Source organism: Diabrotica undecimpunctata, chromosome 6 (assembly GCF_040954645.1).
Source record: "Diabrotica undecimpunctata isolate CICGRU chromosome 6, icDiaUnde3, whole genome shotgun sequence".
NCBI lineage: Eukaryota > Metazoa > Arthropoda > Insecta > Coleoptera > Chrysomelidae > Diabrotica > Diabrotica undecimpunctata.
Genome location: NC_092808.1, coordinates 126934135 through 126956219, shown reverse-complemented (window position 1 = coordinate 126956219; position 22085 = coordinate 126934135). Strand labels below are relative to the sequence as shown.

The 22085-nt window shown below is 33.8% G+C and overlaps 2 protein-coding genes and 1 pseudogene across 3 annotated transcripts in view; 1 reads left to right on the top strand and 2 right to left on the bottom strand.

Moving 5' to 3' along the window:
• Nucleotides 1–964, bottom strand: part of Rel (nuclear factor NF-kappa-B family member relish) — a 78998-nt gene extending 78034 nt beyond the window's left edge. Inside the window, exon 1 of the mRNA XM_072535364.1 lies at nucleotides 830–964. Within this exon, the coding sequence (XP_072391465.1) occupies nucleotides 830–857 (28 nt within the window). The 5' untranslated portion in view covers nucleotides 858–964. The remainder of the gene's footprint in view (nucleotides 1–829) is intronic.
• Nucleotides 965–1746: 782 nt separating this feature from the next.
• On the top strand, nucleotides 1747–3134 carry LOC140444607 (uncharacterized; annotated as a pseudogene).
• Nucleotides 3135–7416: 4282 nt separating this feature from the next.
• The window catches only part of LOC140443867 (organic cation transporter protein-like), a 122532-nt gene continuing 107863 nt past the window's right edge, over nucleotides 7417–22085 (bottom strand). For both annotated transcript variants that reach the window (XM_072535360.1, XM_072535361.1), the window contains exons 4-6: nucleotides 18597–18766; nucleotides 14692–15285; nucleotides 7417–7930 (exon numbers count right to left, since the gene is read on the bottom strand). In XM_072535360.1, the coding sequence (XP_072391461.1) occupies nucleotides 7566–7930; nucleotides 14692–15285; nucleotides 18597–18766 (1129 nt within the window). In that variant the 3' untranslated portion in view covers nucleotides 7417–7565. The remainder of the gene's footprint in view (nucleotides 7931–14691; nucleotides 15286–18596; nucleotides 18767–22085) is intronic.

Sequence of the window (22085 nt, the reverse complement as noted above, 5' to 3'; positions counted from 1 at the left end):
TTGATTTTTCGGACAACTGTTACAGCGGGTTATTTAAACTTGGTATTTATAATGATGGTACTCCAATTTGTATTGTTTACATGGAATTGATATTTAACAAAAATAATGGGTATTAAGTATTAAAGTTTTTGTTAAAGATTAAATCAAATCTAAGTAGGTATAAAATAGAGAGAAGATTAAAACAAAGAATAATTTAAATATAATACATAGAAATTTACTAATAGATATTTAGGAATAATTGAGACAGAGATACACCATAAATAGTAACCACATTAAAAATGAGGTCCCTTATTGTTAAACATTTTTAAACAATATCAACGTCTTGATATTAGTCTTTAAGTACTTCGAAAAAATGTATATTTTGCTAGATAATTATTATTTATTTAACTGACAAAGTATACTCAATTAACTATTGTTGAATAAAATTATTTTGCCATCTCTAACTTTACGCATGCTTAATAATTTCATTCTTCAAAGAAATAGTTTCGTGTTATCTTATCTGGGAGGTGATATAAATTTTAATATCAAAAAGTTTTTCCTACAAATAATGTTTTAATAGCATTTTTTGAAGTATTTGCAATGTTTTTTGAATGGGCGGAAAAATATTTTTCTTTGGAATAGGAATAATCCTGCCTTCTGTTTTACATATATGGCCTTTGTTAGCTTACATATCCAGCACCATCAATGTCATTGCATTGCTAATATGTGGAAATTATTACCAGAAATATAATTGTGGCAACTACTATCTATACTTTTTTAAATATTTTGTGACCATAATTAGAACTCTAAATATCAAAATTTTTAAATTATATATTTTTTCTGTACTTACTTTTAATGTAATTTTTAACACTTGACATGACAACAACGTTGATAAATTGTATTGACTTCTTCTTTTTTTCAGACTTAGTTATTGGTATCACTACGAGTATATTTATACATCCACTCTAAATATTTTTGTCCAAAAATTATTTTATATTCGTTTAATTTAATTTTTTGCAATTTTGGAAACCGTATTACTAAAATTGGGTAACCTGTATAGATTTATAAACAGTTGATACGTTATTATAAGTTATTTAAAGCAACCTACTTTTAGTCACGTGACTTTGATTCCCAGGTTAGTCTATGGGAGTGACTTTGCCAGAGACGAATAAAAAGTTGAGAAAGAATAATTTTATTGTATAAATTATTACCATAAAATAATCTTGTATAATTATAAGAAATATAGACATCATTATATAAAGAATTACTGCGTTCAGTTTATATATGCTATATAAACAATTATTTCCATAGTTATTAATTGTGGACATTATTATTAACATAAAATAATCCTGGACCATTATTAGAAATATAGAAATCATTTTATAAAGAATTACTGCGTTCAGTTTATATAATATGCTATATAAAAAGTTATTTCTATAAGGCGAAAGTTATTCAAATTTTTATGGTTGTAAAATTTGTCCACCACGTTCAATACACAACAGTATTTTGGGTTGCGTGTATGAAATCACTGTTCCTTGTACATACTATTTTTCGCACCATTTATAACTCAAAAGATACAGATCAAGATCAAATTAATGTGATGATACTTCAGTTGAAATACTTGATAACGTACTGTTTGAGCGTACCCTATTTCGGGTTTTGAATGATTTTAACTATGAATACTGTGTTGATTAATATTCTAGTAACAATATTTAAATTAGTTTCGCATGCTTATTTTATTAGTTTTGAGGTGCTTATTTTATCAGAATGGGTGGTCCAGATACCCCGAGAGCTTTTGCTCTTTCGTGATCCATATCGAGAGTAACTGGGCCAGGGCCTGGTCCAGTTACCTCTTAGGACCTCAGGACCTAAAATTTTTTTCCATCCTTTACTCTTTCAAAGCCTAGGTTATATTAGATTGTTTTTGCTTCAGAAAATGGTACGAGTACATAAGAAACACTCAGAAAGGTGCTGGCTCCTCATATACCACGGAAGACCTTGATACGGCAATGGAGGATATTAGAAATGGCATTAAGACGACACGAGGTGTATCATTATTTTACAATTTTCCACGATCTACACTGAAGCATTGGGTCAAAGGAACGCGTGCGACTGGTCTGACTTCAAAAGAAGGTGGTGGAGGAGTTCAGTCATATTTGTCGTCTCTTGAGGAAAAAGAAATTGCAGATTACATAAAAATTATGGACCAAAATGGGTTTGGCCTATCCAGAGAGTGGACTTTGTACAATTGCATATAAGACAGAATAATATCAAGAGTAGATTTAAAGACCAGAGACCAGGCCCTGACTGGTTTCGATCATTTAAAACTAGGCACCATCTGTCAATAAAGAAACTTAGGAGTATTGAACATGTTAGATGCGATCAGGTGAACCCTCGGGACATCTCTAATTATTTTGGAGTATTAACAAAAACTATGGAAGTACTAAACCTTAAGGGGAAACCATAACAGATATTTAATGACCCTAGTAAAACAAAGGTCGTGTGTGCAATGGGTACAAAAAGCATACGGAAGACCAGTTCTCGTATGGCCGAAAAAACACATCTGTTTTCTTGTGTTGTTCTGCTGATGGTCAATGATACCACTCCTCTGTGTATTTAAAGGTAAATACGTAATGGATAATTGGATTAATGAGAATACAACATCCCAAACTGCAGTTTCTACAACGTCTCGAGGTTGGATGGAAACTACTTGTTGTTGTTTTTTAATTAGTTTAAAGATGTTTTTTACCTAATATTACAAAGGAGAGACCAGTTTTATTAATTTATGATGGCCATGCTACCCATATGTCTACAGATTTGATTAAGTTAGCACAAAAAATGAAATTACTATTATGAAGTTACCTCCACACACGACACATTTATTACAATCATTAGATGTGTCAGTCTTTAGAGATCTGAAAAATAGTTAGGATAAGGCACTCAGTAAGTGGCAGAGGGAAAATCCTCGCAAAAAAATTCCTAAAGAAATATTTGTACTAATGATAACCAAGCTAGCACATGAAACACCTAGTATTAATATTATTATTGGATTTAAAGTCACAGGAATTTATGATACCGATAAACAATGTCGTAACAGAAATGCAATTCCTACATCAATATTCAGAAAAGATGATTTGCTTAGGTATAAAAAATAATCTTCCCAATCCCACTACAGTACACTTAAAAGCCACTGCTTCTTTGAATATCTAACACTCAGTAACTATCTCTTCCTTAGCCACAGTACAATCAGAAGACAGTAGGCCTACATCTTCAGCAACACTACAACGAGATGTGAGTTCTGTTATAGCCACTGGAAATCAGGAAGACTACAATTATTCAAATGTAGGGCAACAAGCATCTCATACTTCTTTAGATACGGTACAATCAGATGTCTCGAACGCTTTATTCCTAACAGAACAGCCAGAATCCTCTGTCTCTACTTTTGCAATGGTTGAAAGAACAGAAACTAGTTCTGTAAACGAAGTTCAAGTAGAAAAAGAAAGCCCTGTCTCGCCAATTGGACCTTCTTTACAAACACGAAAATCATTTGAGAAATTATTGTTAGACATGATGAAAAAGGATAAAAGACCACAGAATTCAGGGAAGAAACGAGAAAGACTGGTCACTAACTGAAATTATCACCCGCAAAGATTATCTAATAAAAAAAAGAACAAGAGGAGAAAGAAAAAATGAAAGAAATTAAAATATATGAAAAGAAAAGCCACACCGAAAGCTAAACGAAGTATGCCTACACTAAGCTTTTTATAACACAAACAAAAAGAACAGCTTTGATTGTATATAAGAAAGTAGTGATGATGTTGCAAGGTATTGTAGAAGAAAATGAAAGATATTTAGATAGCGAGAAGAAATTTGAAATGTTCTGTAGTAATATTGATGAGCAGACCTGTGAAAATTTCAACAACTAGGCCTTAACCAAATTGTCAAAAAAGTTTATGAATATGTAATCTTTAAGTATGAAAAGATTATTTTCCAGGAAAAATCTTAAGCTTTATAGATAACCAGGTTGAAATTTCATTGATGCAGAAATCTTTGAAGTCTTGTAAGTGGCCAGATAAAGCAGATGTGTGAAAATACGATTGGGATGACGTTATTGGTGCAATTGAAGATCCAAAAATTATTCCTAAAAGAGGGTTTTTTCATGTGAAAGAATTGCAACATTTGTGGCACATTATATGAGATTATAAACGCTTCTTTGCTAATCTTATTTTTCAATTTGCAGTTTCTGTTTCATGAAGAATTTTGTTTAGGAATATATTAAGAGATTAGTTTTGATGTGTTCAGTTTTAATAAACTCTTTAAATGTAAGTTTATAAACTCTTTAATGTAATGGCATTAAATAAAAGTTGGTCTATAATTTGTTTATAAACCCTATCTGCTATACGAGACGATAGCCTTACATTGAGTCTGGTTTCAAATCCGCTCAATTTAAATTATTGTTTGAGGATTCTTTGAAAAGTGTGAATATATGCAATCAGGCTAAGATAGCCCACAATGATTTCTACTAGCTCTTTTTAGATTTTAGGCTGGATGCTCCAGTTACCCCTTTTAATTGAGGTAACTGGAAAAAAAAACTGCTGCCGGCGGAGACATCAAACTTTGACAGGATCAAGTTAGATAAGTAATGTCGTCATTATTTGACGTTTGAAGAAAAAATAATTTATCTATAAAATGTATTTTTCTTCAAACGTCAAATAATGATGACATTACTTATCTAACTTGATCCTGTCAAAGTTTGATGTCTCCGCCGGCAGCAGTTTTTTTCCCATTTCTTTACGGCGGAGGGAAAAATGTTGTCATGGCAACAGTATTAAACATGTCACAAAGCAACAATACAAATGTCATTAACAACAATTAAACATCATTTTTATTTATAGTAATATTAAAAGTACAATTAGTTAATGAGGCATTTTCAAAATTGAAAACGTGCAAAAATGTTCCCGACTCTTGATACGCATTGGTAATTGTTGATGATACTGATGGTCGAGAACAACTTTCAGCAATCATTCCCGATGTTGGCGAATCATGAGGGTTTAAAATTTTTTGAACATTATCGTTCTTATCGGACTTGGATGGCCCCAAACGTGCTACTGCATCATTAGCCGCGGACTCAATTTCGTTTAGGTTTTCCATTTTCGCACTAAATTTGCGCTTGCGGTTGCAACAACAATAAGCTGTCTCTAATAATTGCAAACAACTGTCAAACAACTGTAACCAGGGAGACGTAAATCCCACCGACGACTTAATTATTTTAATTTCTAACAACTAGACGACTTTGATAGTTGTCACAGTTAATTTCGAGTAAAAATAGCGTATGAATTGTACTATTTATGGTTGAAAATTGCTACGTTTGAAGAAAAAATAGTATACTTTATTCGGCAAAGAAGCGACTTTTCTTAACTTGCCCTCTATTACGCGCCTCACTTCGTTCGGCGCGTAATATCGGACGCGTCAAGAAAAGTCATGCTTCTCCGCCTCATAAAGTAATATACTATTATTTTATCAAGCCTACCGGCCGTATTTTTTACTACCGTCCGGAAAAATCTAAAATACGTGGGAATAGGTATGGGACTAAGTCACCCGACCCATGAGGATGCCTTAGCATAGCCATCCTTTATTTTTTCCAGTAGAAGAGTATATTTGTACACATTTATCTTCTTCATATTAGAGATTTGGCATTTATTGCCTGTTCTGACATCAACATTCACTTCATCTTCTCAAGGATTTCTTATACTTCTTCTTTCTTTTGGTTTGTACTTATACTATCTATTTAATTAACCAATTTTCATACATTAGATATATCAAAATATTGTTTTCTTTTCTTCTGTGTTCTTTTATTTCCTCATTGATCTAGTAGGTATTCATTTCTTTCCTTACGACTACATGTTTCCGTCTACAAATCTTGATGGACAGTGACTTCGTTTGTTTTATCATTTTGTAAGTAAAGTTAGTTGTTCATGTAAATAATTTTCAATTTGACTTAATAAAACTCTCCCGTGATTGCTGATGTGTTTGCCTTGCCTAGGAAAGTTTCTCCGAGAAAAATTTCCAAAGTGGAAATCGAAACGTCAAAAGAATCTTATTTTAAAGTAAAATAGTGACTTATTCCCAATTAAAAAATATATTCGAATAATAAATATCGTCTGGGTATTTCCATTCTCCATGGTCTCCTTATTTGTATTTACAGATCTCGGTACTTGGAGATCTTTTCGTTTTATTTGACACGCAGATTATTATCGTTAGATATCGCCACATACTATATTATTAGTATTGTTTGCCTAGTAAGTTTATTAACTAGTATGAGATCAGGTATATTACGTGTCACTGGTTAGTCTGTGAGCATAGTGCGATCTCAGTATAGCTTGTAGTTGTCGTTTTCAAGCCTTCTGTCCGGGACGTATTGATAATAAGTGAAATGGTCGGTTTGGACAAGTCCCAGTTTGTAAGCTAGTTCTTGGTGAATAATCTTTCCTACTGAGTCATGGTAAATAATCTTTCCTACTGAGCGTACATGTAATCAGTAGATACCGACAAATGCTTGGCAACCCCCGGTAAGATGTTGGATGGTTTGCTTGGCTCAACATCCATATCGGCATGTGTGGTTTTGGACTCGAGGGTCTTTGACAATATATTTCAGGTAATTTTTAGTTGGAATAACCTGATACTGAATAGCAAGTAGGAAACCCCATAAGAAATAACATTGTAAAGTAGTATTGCTATTGATGAACACTCCAAAACTTCTTTAGGCAGAAGCTTTGAACTCCATCTGGTCCAGGAAATTTCCAGTTATGAAGCACTTTGATAATATTCAACACTTCTTCAGTGGTAAAGCCTTCGTAAGGCTTACTGTAGTAGTGTCAGTTGCTCGTCGTGTCTTCAATCAATCCAGCATTGGTGTTATGAGTAACTGACGTTCTTGGCTTGGCTACGATTTATATCTATTTTCTACAGTGGAATTGTATCCTATAAAAAGCTTTCTCCGCATGCTTAAAAAGTATATTGTCGCATTTCCGGTTGTTACTAACTTTGTATTTCCTTAGGCGGCCTGAATAAATCGAGAGTTGTTTTTTAATATATCCAGTCATTGTCGAGATGGGTTGTTTTCTGGATCATAATGAAAGTGTTTTAGTAGATCAAGATATACTCCGTTATTTGTCCAATATCTCTACGCAGTAATTCAATCTTCCTCAGCAGTCGTTTTTTCAAAATGCAATTCTCTTATCAGTCCTTCCGGTATTACTATTCCGTCGTGTTCTGATCATTTCCATTATGTCGTTACATATCGAAGCGGTGAAAGTAAGGATAATCTCATCAGTGTCTATGCATTTGCCTCTTACATATAATACCTTATGCCTAATTGAACAATCAATGCAGTTTATTATATACATATTCGCAATTTAGGATAGGAAAAAACTGATCAAGTTGTAAAACAGTTTAATGTTTGGACTCTCACAATAATTTATTAATTCTTATTTTATACATTATCAAGACATATATTTAAATTATATGTAAATATTACAGTTCAGTTTGCATATACATTTAGTATTTTTTACTATATCTATTAATAATTAAGATTCACTAGATGGTTTATGTTTGCTTGAATTTAAGGCTTCAGCTTCTTCTATTGTATCGGGAAGTTTACAGTCTAACGTTTCTGGAAGTTTAAGGCACAAGATCGCTCCAATTAAAGGTACTATGCCAAAAATTACAGGCGGAATCCACGGTTCGACGTTTCCCAAAGTTGCTACAAACGGTGCTATCATCGAGCCAATTCTGGCACACATGGATGATGTTCCAACGCCAATATTTCTTACTACAGTTGGAAACAATTCTCCGGAATAAATGTAGACAGTTGGAAACGATAAAGCTAGGCCAAACATACCAATTGAGGACAGCATGGTTCTGGCCCAGGGTAAATCCGACGGAACGAAACCTAAAATAAAATATTTGTATATCAATATTTACCATGTTTTATTTTTCATATAAGGCATTAAACTTTATTAATTAATTAATACTAACATTAATTTTAAATCATTAAAAGTATAAAATAATGGAATATCAGATGAATCTTATTCACAGGATGAATGTTTTGGCAATTAATTTTTGGCAATTAGCTAATTATTGTTCAGTTATTGCCGCGATGTAGGTTTTATATAATTTATATATTCTATATTCAATAGGCGATATAGGTAATATGGCCACGTACGGTAATATAGTCATCTAACAAATTTTCTACTCATTTTGTTTTTAAACGATAAAAATCTTGATAGAATCTGTATAAGCCTGATGGAAGGTGTAATAAATAAAACAAATACTAGATTGAGTAATTGTATAAGCAACAAGTATATTAACTTCACATGCCAGTAACTTAACCTAACAACTGTGTCTAACCTAATAACCTGTCTTGTCACCTCCTGTCATGCCATCTTGTTACCAACATGAATAATAATATGATTGTCACTTAACTGGGTATCATACATCCTCTTTTCTTTTTCCTTATAAGTTCAGCTTACAAGGTTTTTTAATTTGTCTCCCTGACCTTGTACAGTAAGTATTATTATGATTTGATGTTTCAAGTATATGATTATTATCAGGGATTAAAACTTCTGTTGCTTGATGTTCCTGATGTGTTTCAATACCCTCACTGTCTGGCAATTCATGATATACACCACCATTGCCACCCATATGATGATCATCACCACAGTCTACAACATGTTTATTTACTGATGATCTTATGTGAGATCTGTTTCTTCTGATAATGTTTCCTCTGTCATCTTGCAGGATGTATGATCTAGGCGATTCATGTTGATTCAAGATTTTTGCAGACTTCCAGGTGTTATTACAGTGATCAAGGACTGTTACATCCATGTCCCTGTTCAATGGCTTCAATATTGTTGCATTTTTATTAAAAGTTGTCTCATTTAATTCTTTTTTAGCTTTCATTTTCATTTCCACATTTTCACACAAACATGGATGCAACAAATCAACTGAAATTGGAACTTTTGTTTTACATCTTCTGCTATTAAGAAGTTGTGATGGGGAGTATCCCATACCTTTTAATGGATAATTTCTATAATTTATTAATGCTGACTGAAGGTCTGCATGCTTTCTTTCATCTATAGTTTTCCTTAACATGTTTTTTGCAATTGACACTGCTTTTTCTGCTAATCCGTTTGAACGTGGATAATTAGGACTACGAAAGATTAAAGTAAAGTTCCAATTTCTGCTAAACTTTCTAAATTTTTCACTATTATATGGTACGTTGTCAGTTACAAGAAAATCAGGTGATCCAAATCGTGCAAAAACTGTCTTAATTTCAGCAATTAATGAATCAGCACTTTTACCTTTAATGGGTAATACCTCTAACCAGTTAGAATATGAGTCAAATAAAACTACGTAACTTTTTCCAGCATATGTGAAAATGTCGGACCCAACCCTCTCCCATGGTCTTTTAGGTAGTGGATATGATAAAAGAGTTTGTTTTGGGTTTTTTCTAGCAAATTTTTCACAACTCTTACATGCCCATATATATGATTCAATATCCATCGCCATACCAGGCCAATAATAAATTTGGCGTGCTAGTGCTTTTGTTTTTTCTATGCCTAAATGTCCTTCATGAAGTAATCCTAGAACTTCTTTTCTTAATGAAAAAGGAACAACTAATTTATTGTCTAGAAAAAGAAGGTCATTAGTTATAAATAGGTTCTCCTTAAGTTTGGCAAAGTGTCTGACATTTTCTGGAATTTTATATTTTTGCTCTGGCCAACCACGGATGATAAAATCAAAAACAACTTGTAGTTGGGGGTCTGCTATTGTCTGTTGTCGAAACTGATTTTTTCGTTTCTCAGATAGCGGTAAATCATTGACAATTGAATGAACAGCAAACTCTATCTCCGTATCAACAGATTTTTTGTTGTTTTTTAGAAATGCCCTTGATAGTGTGTCAGATATGTACATGCTTTTTCCTGGTTTGTATGACACAACTAAATCATAATCTAATAATTTTAATCTCATTCTCAGGATTCTTGGTGAAATTGACTGTAAATCTTTTTTAAAAATTGATTCCAGTGGTTTGTGATCACTGTGGACTTTTACACAAGCTCCATAGACAAAGTAGTGAAACCTCTTTACAGCAAATAAAATAGCTAGAGTTTCTTTTTCTATTTGAGCATACTGCTGCTCAGTTTTTGTAAGGCTCCTTGATGCAAAGGCCACAGGTCTGCCTTCTTGCAACAAACATGCCCCCAATCCATCTTTTGATGCATCTGTTTCAATTTCTGTTGGTTTCTTTGGGTCAAATACTGCCAAGATTGGCGAGTTAGTCAACAGATGCTTTAGTTGATCCAGTGAATCTTGATGATCACTTGACCACTGCCAATCTACATCCAATCTTGTCAAGTTTCTTAACGGGGCAGATATTTTTGATAGGCTTGGTACGAACTTGGCTACATATTTTACCATTCCCAAAAATCTTGCAACATCTTGTTTGCACTCTGGTGTGGGCATGTCCAAGATTGCTTTGATATATTTATCACTTGTTTTCACACCATCCTTTGAAAATATCTGACCCATGTATTTAACACTACTTTGTTTGAACTGTACCTTGGACTTATTGAACTTTATATTGTATTTGGTAGCACAGTCAAGAACCCTTTTTAAGTTCCTGTCATGTTCTGCTTCTGAGGCACCAGTGACAATTAAATCATCAAAGTAAAGGCCTACGCCTTCAAGATCTCCAAATATTTTAAAATTCTTTTTCTGGAATACTTCTGGGGCTGAGCAGATACCGAAAGCCAGTCTATTAAATTGATATCTACCAAATGGTGTGCCGAAAGTCATTAAATCTGCACTTTCATCATCCAGCTCCACTTGCCAATAACCATCCTTCATGTCTAAAACGGTGAAGAACTGTCCTCTACCAAGTAGAGTTACAATTTCATCAACAGAAGGAATTTGAAAATGTTCTCTCTTGATGGCCCCATTAAGTTCTTTTGGATCAAGACATAGCCTTAAGTCACCATTTGGCTTTTCCACAATGACAAGTGGGTGAACCCACTCTGTTGGTTTATCTACCTTTGTTATGACTCCTTGCGCTTCAAGATCACACTAGACCCCCCATAAACCCCAATTAGCCCAACCAACAACCACCGACAGCGGCTAACTTCCACAAAGATCGGAACCCTTCCTGGAGAACTGAACGACTCCTTCAGAACGAATTAAAACTGAGTACTTTTTTATACTTAAATTATTTTATACCGGCAACCGGCAGAATCTTTGAGTCTCGATTTAAAAATTTATTTTTGTTTCATATTCATAATAATATGAATTCTGTTTATTATTATTTATTATTATTTATAATAAATATATATACCTTTACTATGACTTCGTAAGTTTTTTTTTTTTGATTTCCTGTACCTTTCTGGGATTGGTGTGGAAAGAGAATGAACAGGGAACGAACTCAGAGCTGAGCAGTCGGGCAGAGCACCATTCTAATGGATGGAACGATGGACGTTTTCCTCTTGAATATCCCTAGGGATATTCGAAGAATTTCTCCCCTCGTTTCTTCCAGCATTGTAGTGTTGCTTAACATCCTGGTCTTACCATGAATATACGTTACATAGTGTCGAAATTGTCAAACAAATGGCTTCAAATTCCGTAAACGTCGGACGAGTACGAGTAACCCTACGAGGGTTACGTGGCTGTGGTCATATATTTCTTCCTGTGACCATATTACTATACAATATATATTTTGATCGCTGTATTAATATAATTTATTTTGTTACAGCAATAAAATAAAAGACCCAGTATCAGTGCAGGGGCCTACGAGGCAACTGGACCAAAGAAAATTTGTCATTATCTTTAAGAGCGGCGAAAAATATAACAGCAGTTAACACAGCTAGCTGTACATGTTACACCTCTAGGCGGACGCTTCGATAATATTTAGAAGAAGGATTTTGTAAGAATAGTTTTTCGCCCTAGAAAAGACTTACTTTTGCCGAAGAAGCAGAATTAGTAGAACTCGATCAAATCCCAAACCCTGTTCGAGAAAGAAAAGAAATGGCTGGTCCTTATTGGCTACGTGATTGTATGACTTAGGCAACTCGAACTCATCCCTTAGTTTGGATGTCTCTAGCAGTGAGGAAATCAGCAGGAAGAAATAAGTTACATCAACGAACACATGATGCTGGTTTGCCTTAAACCAAGAAATAGATAACATCAAAAAGAACACTGGGAGAAATTTACCAAAGATATGGAATACGACCTCTATGGATCCCAGAAAAAGGTGTGGAAGACGATAAGGAGACAAAAAACAGAAATAAATGAATTTGTACGCATAGATAACATTACGGAGGAACAATGGACTGAGCATTTTACGAAATTATGTGGAGAATGAGAAGAATAGAACAGAGAAAGAATTATTAACGAAACTCACGATAGAGTACTTATATCAGAAGAGCTATAAGAACGAATAAAAAAATTATAAAATAGAAAAGCGCCTGGTCCTGATAAGATAAATAAAGAACTGCTAAAATATGGAGGAACAACACTACGCAAATGACTCATAAAATTATTCGTCTATACACTAGGGGCCAAAATTCTGGAAACTTTACAAAAATTATTGTTTTTTTAACAAGACTCGTCTCAGGATCATGATTTATATAGTTTACCATTACAATTACAATTTTATTTTATTTATTGTTTTATATTTCTGTATAATATTTTATGTATTTCTCACTCTTTTTTTATTAACATCATTATTTAAATAAAATATGGAGCCATATTCAAGCGAAACGCCGAAAATCCGAGATTTGTGAATGGCAACATTGGCAATACTGTATTGCGTCAGAGTTTTGCTAGTCAGTCAACAACGCAACTGGAAGCGGTTAGGTGGCCTTTAGTTCAGTTTCGTGCGGCTTCCAGTGTTTATTAGTGACATCAGGTAGTTGTTACTAAGGTGATATTGTTTAATTGTAGGAGAGGAATTCATCAGCGTTGATTCAACGAAAATGGCAACCAGAAACCCAAAACGTGTTGACTTCTTCTTCAAGTGCCGTCTCCATCAATGGAGGTTAGCGGTTATGGTGGCAAACGTTTGTCTATCTTGTGTTGACTAGTCGCCAGGAAAGAGAGCCAAAGCAATTATCCTTCGAGAAGAAGGTTACACTTATCAAGAAATAGCAAACAAATTGGGTGGTGGCGCCACAAAATCAGGTGTAATGAAAGTTTGCAAATGTGGAACGACAAAATCAGCAAAAAGATCTGGCAGAAAATCCAAAGTTAGTCACTACGATGTGCATAGAATATTTCTTTAGAAGATCGTCGCAGATCCGCAAAAGATATCAACGGTATTGTCAAATCAACTGGATTACAAATATCGGACCGCACTATCAAAAGAAAGTTGTGTGATTGCGAGCACGAATTTCTAGAAAGAAGCCGTTCCTGAACAAAAAAAAACAGATGCAAAAACGCATTGATTGGGATTGGCTGACAGAGGGGGGGCAGAAGAACAATGGAGTAAAGTAATTTGGAGTGATAAAAAAAAATCACGATTTTTGGGAGTGACGGAGTGAAGTTTGTTCGCCGCCGACCGGGAGAAGACCTTTTGCCCTAGTGTACTACGGTCACTATGAAGCATCCTATGAGTGTCATGGTATGGGCTTGCATGACCACTAATGGAGTTGGACGTTTAGCAGTAATAGAAGGCAATATTATTGCAAAAAATATATCAGGAAGAGATACTGCAAGCCAAACTGCTGCCGACTATCAGAGATTTGTTCGAAGGGGATGCCCAACAATGCATCTTCCAGCAGAATGGAGCGCCTTGTCATACGGCTAAGACTTCCATGGAATGGTTGAGAAACCATGATTTTACTGTTCTGCCTTGGCCTGGAAATAGTCCCGATCTAAAGCCAATAGAAAATTTATGGTCAAGGCTGAAAGTCTTAGTATCACGCCGAAACCCAAGCAACAAGAGAGAACTGATAGAAGCCATTATTCAAAACTGGTTTAGAGTTATTACACCAAAAGATTTGGCTTATCTCGTCAACTCCATGCCTCGCAGAATTGAGTCTGTCCTAAAAAACAAAGGTTAACCTACTAAATACTAATTTTGTTGATAATAATCTTTGTACCATTTTTTTTAAATATATCTGCTAATAGCTAACGGCTGTTGTTTTATTTATTTTTAAATTTTTAGAGGATTTTCCCCCTTAAAAGAGATGTTAAATATTAAGTAGAAGCATAAAACGATGTAATAAAATTATAGATAAACTTATAAATAACATAAGTCTTGTGAAAAAGAGGAATGCTGAAAACAAAACTAAAATTTTTGAAAAGTTTCCAGAATTTTGGCCACTAGTGTATAATAAATACCGGAGTAGTACCAACGGAATGGAAGGAAAGACTGAAACAGAATAAGAGGCAGACAAACAGGTGTAATCCTAGTCGCACGAAGAAGAAGCAGTATTTTTTAATTAGTTCATAAATATCGTATTTTTATAAAATTTTTAAAAGTTATCAAATCAATATAACATATTTAGATCTATATAACTGTAATATCAATTAAGTACTCTTTAAAAGATCTTGAAACTTGAATTTGGTCCCAAATACAGAAAAAAGATATTAAGGGGGCCATATTACCTGTATTATCTATTTTGTGAATTGGTGCGAACTTAGTAATGTATTTCAACTTACCCATTATAAAAATGGAAAGGCCGCTCACAATGTTAGCTATCAACAAACTCTTCTTCCGCCCCCACGCTTTCGTTGCATAACATGCAAATATTGTACTAGGGACTTGAATAACGGCAGATATAGCGACGTTAACAAAAATATTTCCACCAAGTTGGCCGATAAACTGAGACACTCCGAAGAAGCATAGACCGCATACAAACCAATTAAATCCAACTGCTATTGTATATACCCTCATAATCGGCGTTCGTACCAGGTCTAGAATATTTCCTTGATGAATTTCTTCCTTTTGGTTTAGACGTTTGTGTTCTAAATAAAGATTAACGTCTTGTTCAATTTTTTCTGTTGGTAGTTTGTTCCGTTTGGCTGCTTTTTTTAATGTTTCAATTGCTTGTTTTTCTTTGCCAACTGCTAGTTGCCATCGAGGTGATTCAGGAAGAATCCAATAGTATGAGATCAGAAAAAGTGAAGGTATTGATATCATTATTTGAAAATGCCTCCAGTTTCGAAGATAATAACTAAATAGTGGCATTAGAAGATGACCTAAATTAAATGGTATTTGGTACAAAATACCAAGAACTGTTCTCCATTCGGTACCTGAAAATACATTCACATTAATAATTTGATAAGCTAATAATTACTTAATTAATACTTAAAGAGTTATGATGTCATAATGCGTATGCCATAACAGTGAACAGAGACGTCAGCAATTTTAAAAAAAATTGGGGAATATTTTTTGTGATTCATTGTAATTTGTACTTTTGAAATATTTTTATAGGAACCTACTTTTTTTCTAATTTTATCCCAGATATGATATCTTCTTCTTCTTAAAGTTCCATCTCCTATCGGAGGTTGGATATCATAACGGCTATGGTCACTTTGTTAGCTGCTGCTCTGAAAAGTTGTAGTGAACTACAGTTAAACCATTCTCTAAGGTTTTTCAGCCAGGAGATGCGTCTTCTTCCTATGCTTCTTCTTCCTTGGATCCTTCCTTGCATAATAATTCTCAGCAGCTCATATTTTTCTTCTCTGGTTATGTGACCCAAATATTCTAGTTTTCTTCTTTTTATACTGTTCATAATTTCTAACTCCTTATTTAGACGTCGTAGTACCTCAGCATTGGTAATCCTTTGAACCCACTGAATTTTTAATATTCTTCTGTAACACCACATTTCGAACGCTTCTATTTTCCTTATGTGTTGTTTCTTCAATGTCCAAGCTTCCATTCCGTATAGTAAGATAGAAAATATGTAACATCTTAGAGCCCTCAATCTGAGATGCAACTGAAGGTCTCTGTTGGTAAGCATTGTCTTCATTTTCACAAATGCTTGCCTTGCAGTTTCAATTCGGACTTTGATTTCTCTGCTTTGGTCATTTTTGTCATCAACCCAGGTTCCCAGATATTTATATGTCTCTACTTTTTCTATTTGGGTTTGCTCTATCATTAATCTTTCATTTCCATGTTGCGTTTTTGAGACAATCATGAATTTAGTTTTTCTCTTATTTATTTTTAGTCCGTATCTAATGCAATAATCGTTAATTCTATTTACCAATTCTTGTAGCGATTCCAGGGTGTCTGCCATTATAACGGTGTCATCAGCGAATCTTATGTTATTTACTATTCTTCCGTTTACAGAGATTCCATCACCCAGATCCGCTATCGCTTCCTGGAATATGGCTTCACTGTACACGTTAAACAGTAATGGTGACAGAACACAGCCCTGTCTTACTCCTCTCTTTATATCTATATTTTCGGACTTTTGTTCTTCTATCTTTATATTGGCCTTTTGATTCCAATACAGATTGATAATGATTCGTAAGTCTCGTCTGTCTATATCTTTGTTTCTCAGTATTTCTATTAGTTTTTCATGTCGGACCCTGTCGAATGCCTTCTCGAAGTCGATGAAACAGGAATAAATATCTAGGTTCATATCTAAGCATCTTTGAGAGAGGACATTAAAAGCAAACAATGCCTCTCTCGTTCCCAGTCCCTTGCGGAACCCAAACTGAGTATCATCCATATCATCTTCTAGTTTTCTATATAATCTTCCATGAATCACCTTTAGAAATATTTTGAGGGTATGGCTTATTAATGATATTGTCCTATAGTCTGAACAATCTTTGGCATATACTGTTTTTGGTATTGCTACAAAGGTGGACACCAACCATTCCTGTGGGATTTTTCCAGTTTTATATACTTCATTAAATAGGTCCAGAAGTACAGGTAGAGTTTCATCGTCTAGACATTTCAGTAGTTCCGCAGGTATTTCGTCTGGACCTACAGTTTTTCCGTTTTTTGCGTTTCGTATTGCTTGTTCGATTTCCTCTATTATGATCTCTGGCCCCGTTTCGCTGTCGATTTCTTCCGGTTCTTGCCGATTATCCTCAAACAGATCTGTTATGTATGTCTTCCATTTTTTTAATTTCTCTTTAATTTCTATAATGATTTTTCCATTTGCGTCTTTCAGAAGGGCATCTTTCTTTTTTCTCAGTGTATTTGTCATTTCCTTTATTTTCTTATGCATGTTAAAGCTATCGTACTGTTTAGCATATGCCTCTATTTCACTGCATTGATTAGCAAGCCAGGTGGATTTGGCCTCTTTTATTTTCTTTCCTATCAATCTCTGTAGTTCCTTGTATTTTGCTTTACTCCTGCCTTTATGTTTCCGTCTTTCCTCCATTATAGGTCTGGAATGATATATACCTTATATATCATTCCAGATATGATATATAAGGTTTAAATTTAAGTTTTCATCGTTATAATATCAAGTCATTTCAAATAAATCCCATATCATTTTTGCGACTTATGAACGGTCGTTATCTTGCAAAAATTGAAGTCCGAATCAACAAAGTGTGTATAGTATGCACCCTTTAACAGGTATATTGAATATATTATTTCCCACCTCTACGACTTTAGAGTGACTAACTTCATCTTATTGATATACATAACCTATGATATGGATTAATTGTACATGTGTTTGAAAATATAAAATAAAGTTGTTAATTTATTAGGTATTATTTATATGATTAGATGCGGACACCACAATGTATATTACTCGTCAAATCTAGGAACGACTTTTGAAATCTTGGCCATCGACGCAGAAAGAGAAAGTATTCGGAGAGACGTACCTATATTCATTGCGCATGTGTCTATATTCTTTGGTACAATTTTGGTACAATCAAGTACAATCTTTGGACAGAAAAGAAAATACGAAAATTTAGAGAAGAAATTGTTTTATCAAATTGGGTGTTCTGTTTGGGCCACGATCTGCGCGCTTCGCCCATTTTCATAATCGTCCTACCGAGAGGACTATTCGCAGTGTGGTGGATCTCGCTCTCTGTGGGAGTGTGCTGTAGAATCTGAAGCAGTCAATTTCACATCGCTCACAAGAATTCAGTCATTCGCAGACCACAACTTGGCGAATTTTGCGTCGTCATTTGGGCGTTTTAATAAAATTCAACTTATCCAGAAGCTGAAAGTAAATGACTTGAGATTACGACGTGTATTCGGTGAATGGACGCTAAAGCAGCTGGAAACTAACCCTAATTTTCATCTAAAAATCATCTTCAGCGAAGAGGCTCAATTGTTTTTCTATTTATAAAGTTAATTTCTCTACTTGACGATTAGTATGTTATTTTTCAAATGCTATTTAGCTTACTTCACTATTAAATTTATTTTAAATGTATACATCTTGTAAGTACAATCTCTTTAGATTTTAAATAATTTGATAATATTCATTAATTACCAGTTAATTTCAGGCAGTTATATTTTAAATTTATTCATTTTCATTTTTACAAATAATATATTTTGTTATTTAGGTTACCACCTGAAGTTTTTCAAATAATTTGCTGTGAGAATTCCTATAGCAGAAGCCGTTAAAGATAAAATGACCAAATATACTACTTACCGATTATCTCCATGATGAGTACGAAGCTTGTTATCATGGTACCCCCTGTCGCTACTGCAGATAAAAATTTTAAGATTAAGAAGAGTGCAAACCATGGGGAGAAAGCTGCACCTAAACCCGATAATCCTTGAAGAGCAACAGCCAGAACAAGCGGTAATTTCCTACCAAATCTAAAAATAAAAGTTGTCATTTAATACCTTAAATTAATTACGAATTCTTATTCACATTTTTAAATTATCCAAAATTTTTTTGAGAAGAAAAGAAGACTTTTCTTAGGTACATCTTTTACATAATTTATTCCTTAACATTTTCAGGAAAACGTCTTTTATATTAATATTTTTTGTGTCCTCCAGAGACTATTTGGCCAATTTCTTTTATTTTTTCTATGCTATGGAGTTTTGTTCTATATATAGTAGGTTTATTCTATTGAAATAAAAATTAAAAACAAATCGATGCTTTAGTTTTATTCTCCCGTCCATGTATTAATGCAGCCAAAAGTGCAAGAAGAAAACAGAAAAGTGCACAGTGCAAAGAAAAATGATGACGGACGTCGATTCAGCATTAAAAATTGGTGTCGGCCGATATGCGCTCGACCGTTTTGCGCCCTTACCTGAAATTGGCCGGTTTGCGCTCTAACACTTTCTTAATGGAGATGTATAGCTAATTATTTTCTAACATCTGTTACGAGCAATGTCCGAAATTGGACAATCCTAGCATTGTACAAAAAATCTTGTCCACTTCTAGCATTGTACCCCTTTACTGTACAATCTCCGAAATATATAATCGGCGGACTTTGTATAAAAGAATTGCTGTACAATGTTCGAATTTCAATAAGTAGCCATGCGTCAAAGTTTAAGATAATATATCAGATATCGATTCATATCGATTTTTACGATTATTCCCCATTTGTTGTTAACGACAAACAAACATCAATTGAGGTTATAAATCCATAATTAACCAGCGTTTTTGACTTTTGGATTCGTAGAATTAAATTATTTTATATTATCATACATCTCTCTTGAAAATCTAAGATGTTTTACAAACATCTTCCCTATATTATAGTGATGTATCTATCTCTTGAAGCTTTGAAATGTTTCACTAACAATATCTCTATTGTAGAACAATTTCTTCTTCGATTCGATTTTTCAATTTTTGATTTGGTGTGTCGCTTGTCAATAATAATCGATTCGAACCGCTGAGCGTTTCGACAATTATTTTGATTATTTTGGACATTGTACATTTTGGGGGTACAATGCTAGAAGTGGACAATACTTTGTGTACAATGTTAGGATTGTCCAATTTCGTGCTTTGCTCGTAACATATCGACCGTTTTGCGCTCTCTTGTAATCGACGTTTAATTTTATTCTACCATAACGATCAGGTAACGGTTAGGCTAGTAAAATTAGTTTTAAAAAATCATAAAACTATAGAAAAATAAAAATAAACCATCTTCCTTTCACACTTTTATTCAGGCTTAGGACTGTCATAGTTTATACATAATATAAACATTGGCGTGTTTAGATGTTTTTTTTTTATTTTTTCATTTTTTTTCGTTTTTTAATTTGTTAATTTTTTTTTGTTTTTTTTTTAATTTTTTTTGTTTTTTTTTCGTTTTTTTTTTCAAACTTTTTATACAGTAAAATACAAAAAATTCTTGGGAATAAAAAATTGTCTATTTATTGCAGCTTCTGGATATATGCCAATGTCCTTAAACACAACCTTAAGTCCCTTGTATCTTTATATTTCTGTAAAGTTTTGGATATTCTTTCATCAAGATTAATATATGTTTTCTTGCGCCGCTTTTCTTCTAGATTGAAAGTAAATCGATCATAAAGGTGATCACAACATTCTGCTTCTTTAACCAGGCACTTCACTAATTGGAATACATTGGGATGTGGTCTTATTAATGTATTCAAACGATGATTCCAACCTTATAAAATGTTATTACTGCGATGTCTTTGATCATGGCAATTCCACATTTCCTTGGTAATGTGAGTATTTTCTAACCATTGTTTGACAAAGTAGTCATAAACTGTTCCATTTTTTCAAAAATAGGAGAGGTTTCTTGAATGCATATCCAGCCATCATCGATATCTTCTATGGGTAGATACGCTAACGCAGCACACATTCTTATGTGCAAAAGTATCTCTTCGTTTTCAGTGTATTCAGAAACAAGTCCAATATTTTGAACATTTCTCCATATACATTGATTGAAATGAAAATTACAACCAGAAATTTTGGCTTCGGGAAAATAATTTTCTAAGGCACCAATCACTGCCTGTTCAAAATCCAGTTTTATAAGAGATGGTTTCCAATTTGGTAGTTTCTCTTTCATTGATGAATATAACATATCGTATGTCTCTTTGGTTTTGTTAGGAAGTAACGCAAATATCAATGGAATTGTATTTGTCTCCTCTGACGTACTACCAATATCGATATGAACGGTATATATTTGACTAAATTGCTTACTGCAGCTTTTGAATGTTCCATCCATAAATACAGAGTCCTTACTGTTAACCAAAATCTCCCTAGCTTTGTTGCTGGCAAACATCAAGATTCTGTATCCCGAGAGAGCGGTCTTGTCGATAAATAAAAATTTCGTTTTGTCGCTCATTGTAATAATTTCTTCTGGAAATACTATTTCGGATGCTGCCGCTGGATCTGTGAGCAGCCCACGCGTACGTTTTCTACAATCGTTTAAACCACTTTTCACTGAAGAGAATTTTGGGATGTCTGTCACGAAATCCAGTCCTTGACTATATAATCTTTGAAATTCACCTTGATATATTTTTGACATCGGCAAATAACTATTGTCTTCCCTAGCTCTTTTTCGAGCATTGAAGACACACTGCTTCACTTCTGTCGCTGCAACACTCGGCTTACACAGATGTTCGGCTTTCTTAATTATTGTGTTATTATCCATAATTATGTGGCCTCGACATTTTTCTCTATCGTTCTTCTATCAGGTAGAAAGAAAAGTTAGTTCCAGCGATCTCTCATTTTGAGAATTCTAGTTACTAATTATATCTAAACAATTAACTTCCAAGTAGAAGGATTATAAACAGAGGTATTAAAGATTAAAGACTCTGTTGTTCGACAGTATTAGAAAAACTTAATAATTTTGTTAGTTTTGATTTGACATTTTTTTTTTCAAATCTAAAGGAAAAAGATGTTTCTGTTTATTTGACATGTTAGTTTGTTCATTACAGGTTCACCAGACTATTATTGTAGAATGAAATTAAAATTATATTGCAAGAGAGCGCAAATCGGCCGATTAAGGAAACTATACTAGTTAGATATTTCTATTATGAAAATTGCAAAGCGCAAACCGGTCGATTTCAGGTAAGGGCGCAAAACGGTCGAGCGCAAACCGGTCGTATTCTTAAAAATTATGTGAAGCAACTATAGGTAATTACCAAACCGAAAGTGTTCCCTTTCGATTCCAAGAAAATTATAAAAAATACATTTATTTGTTATTTGTTAACTATT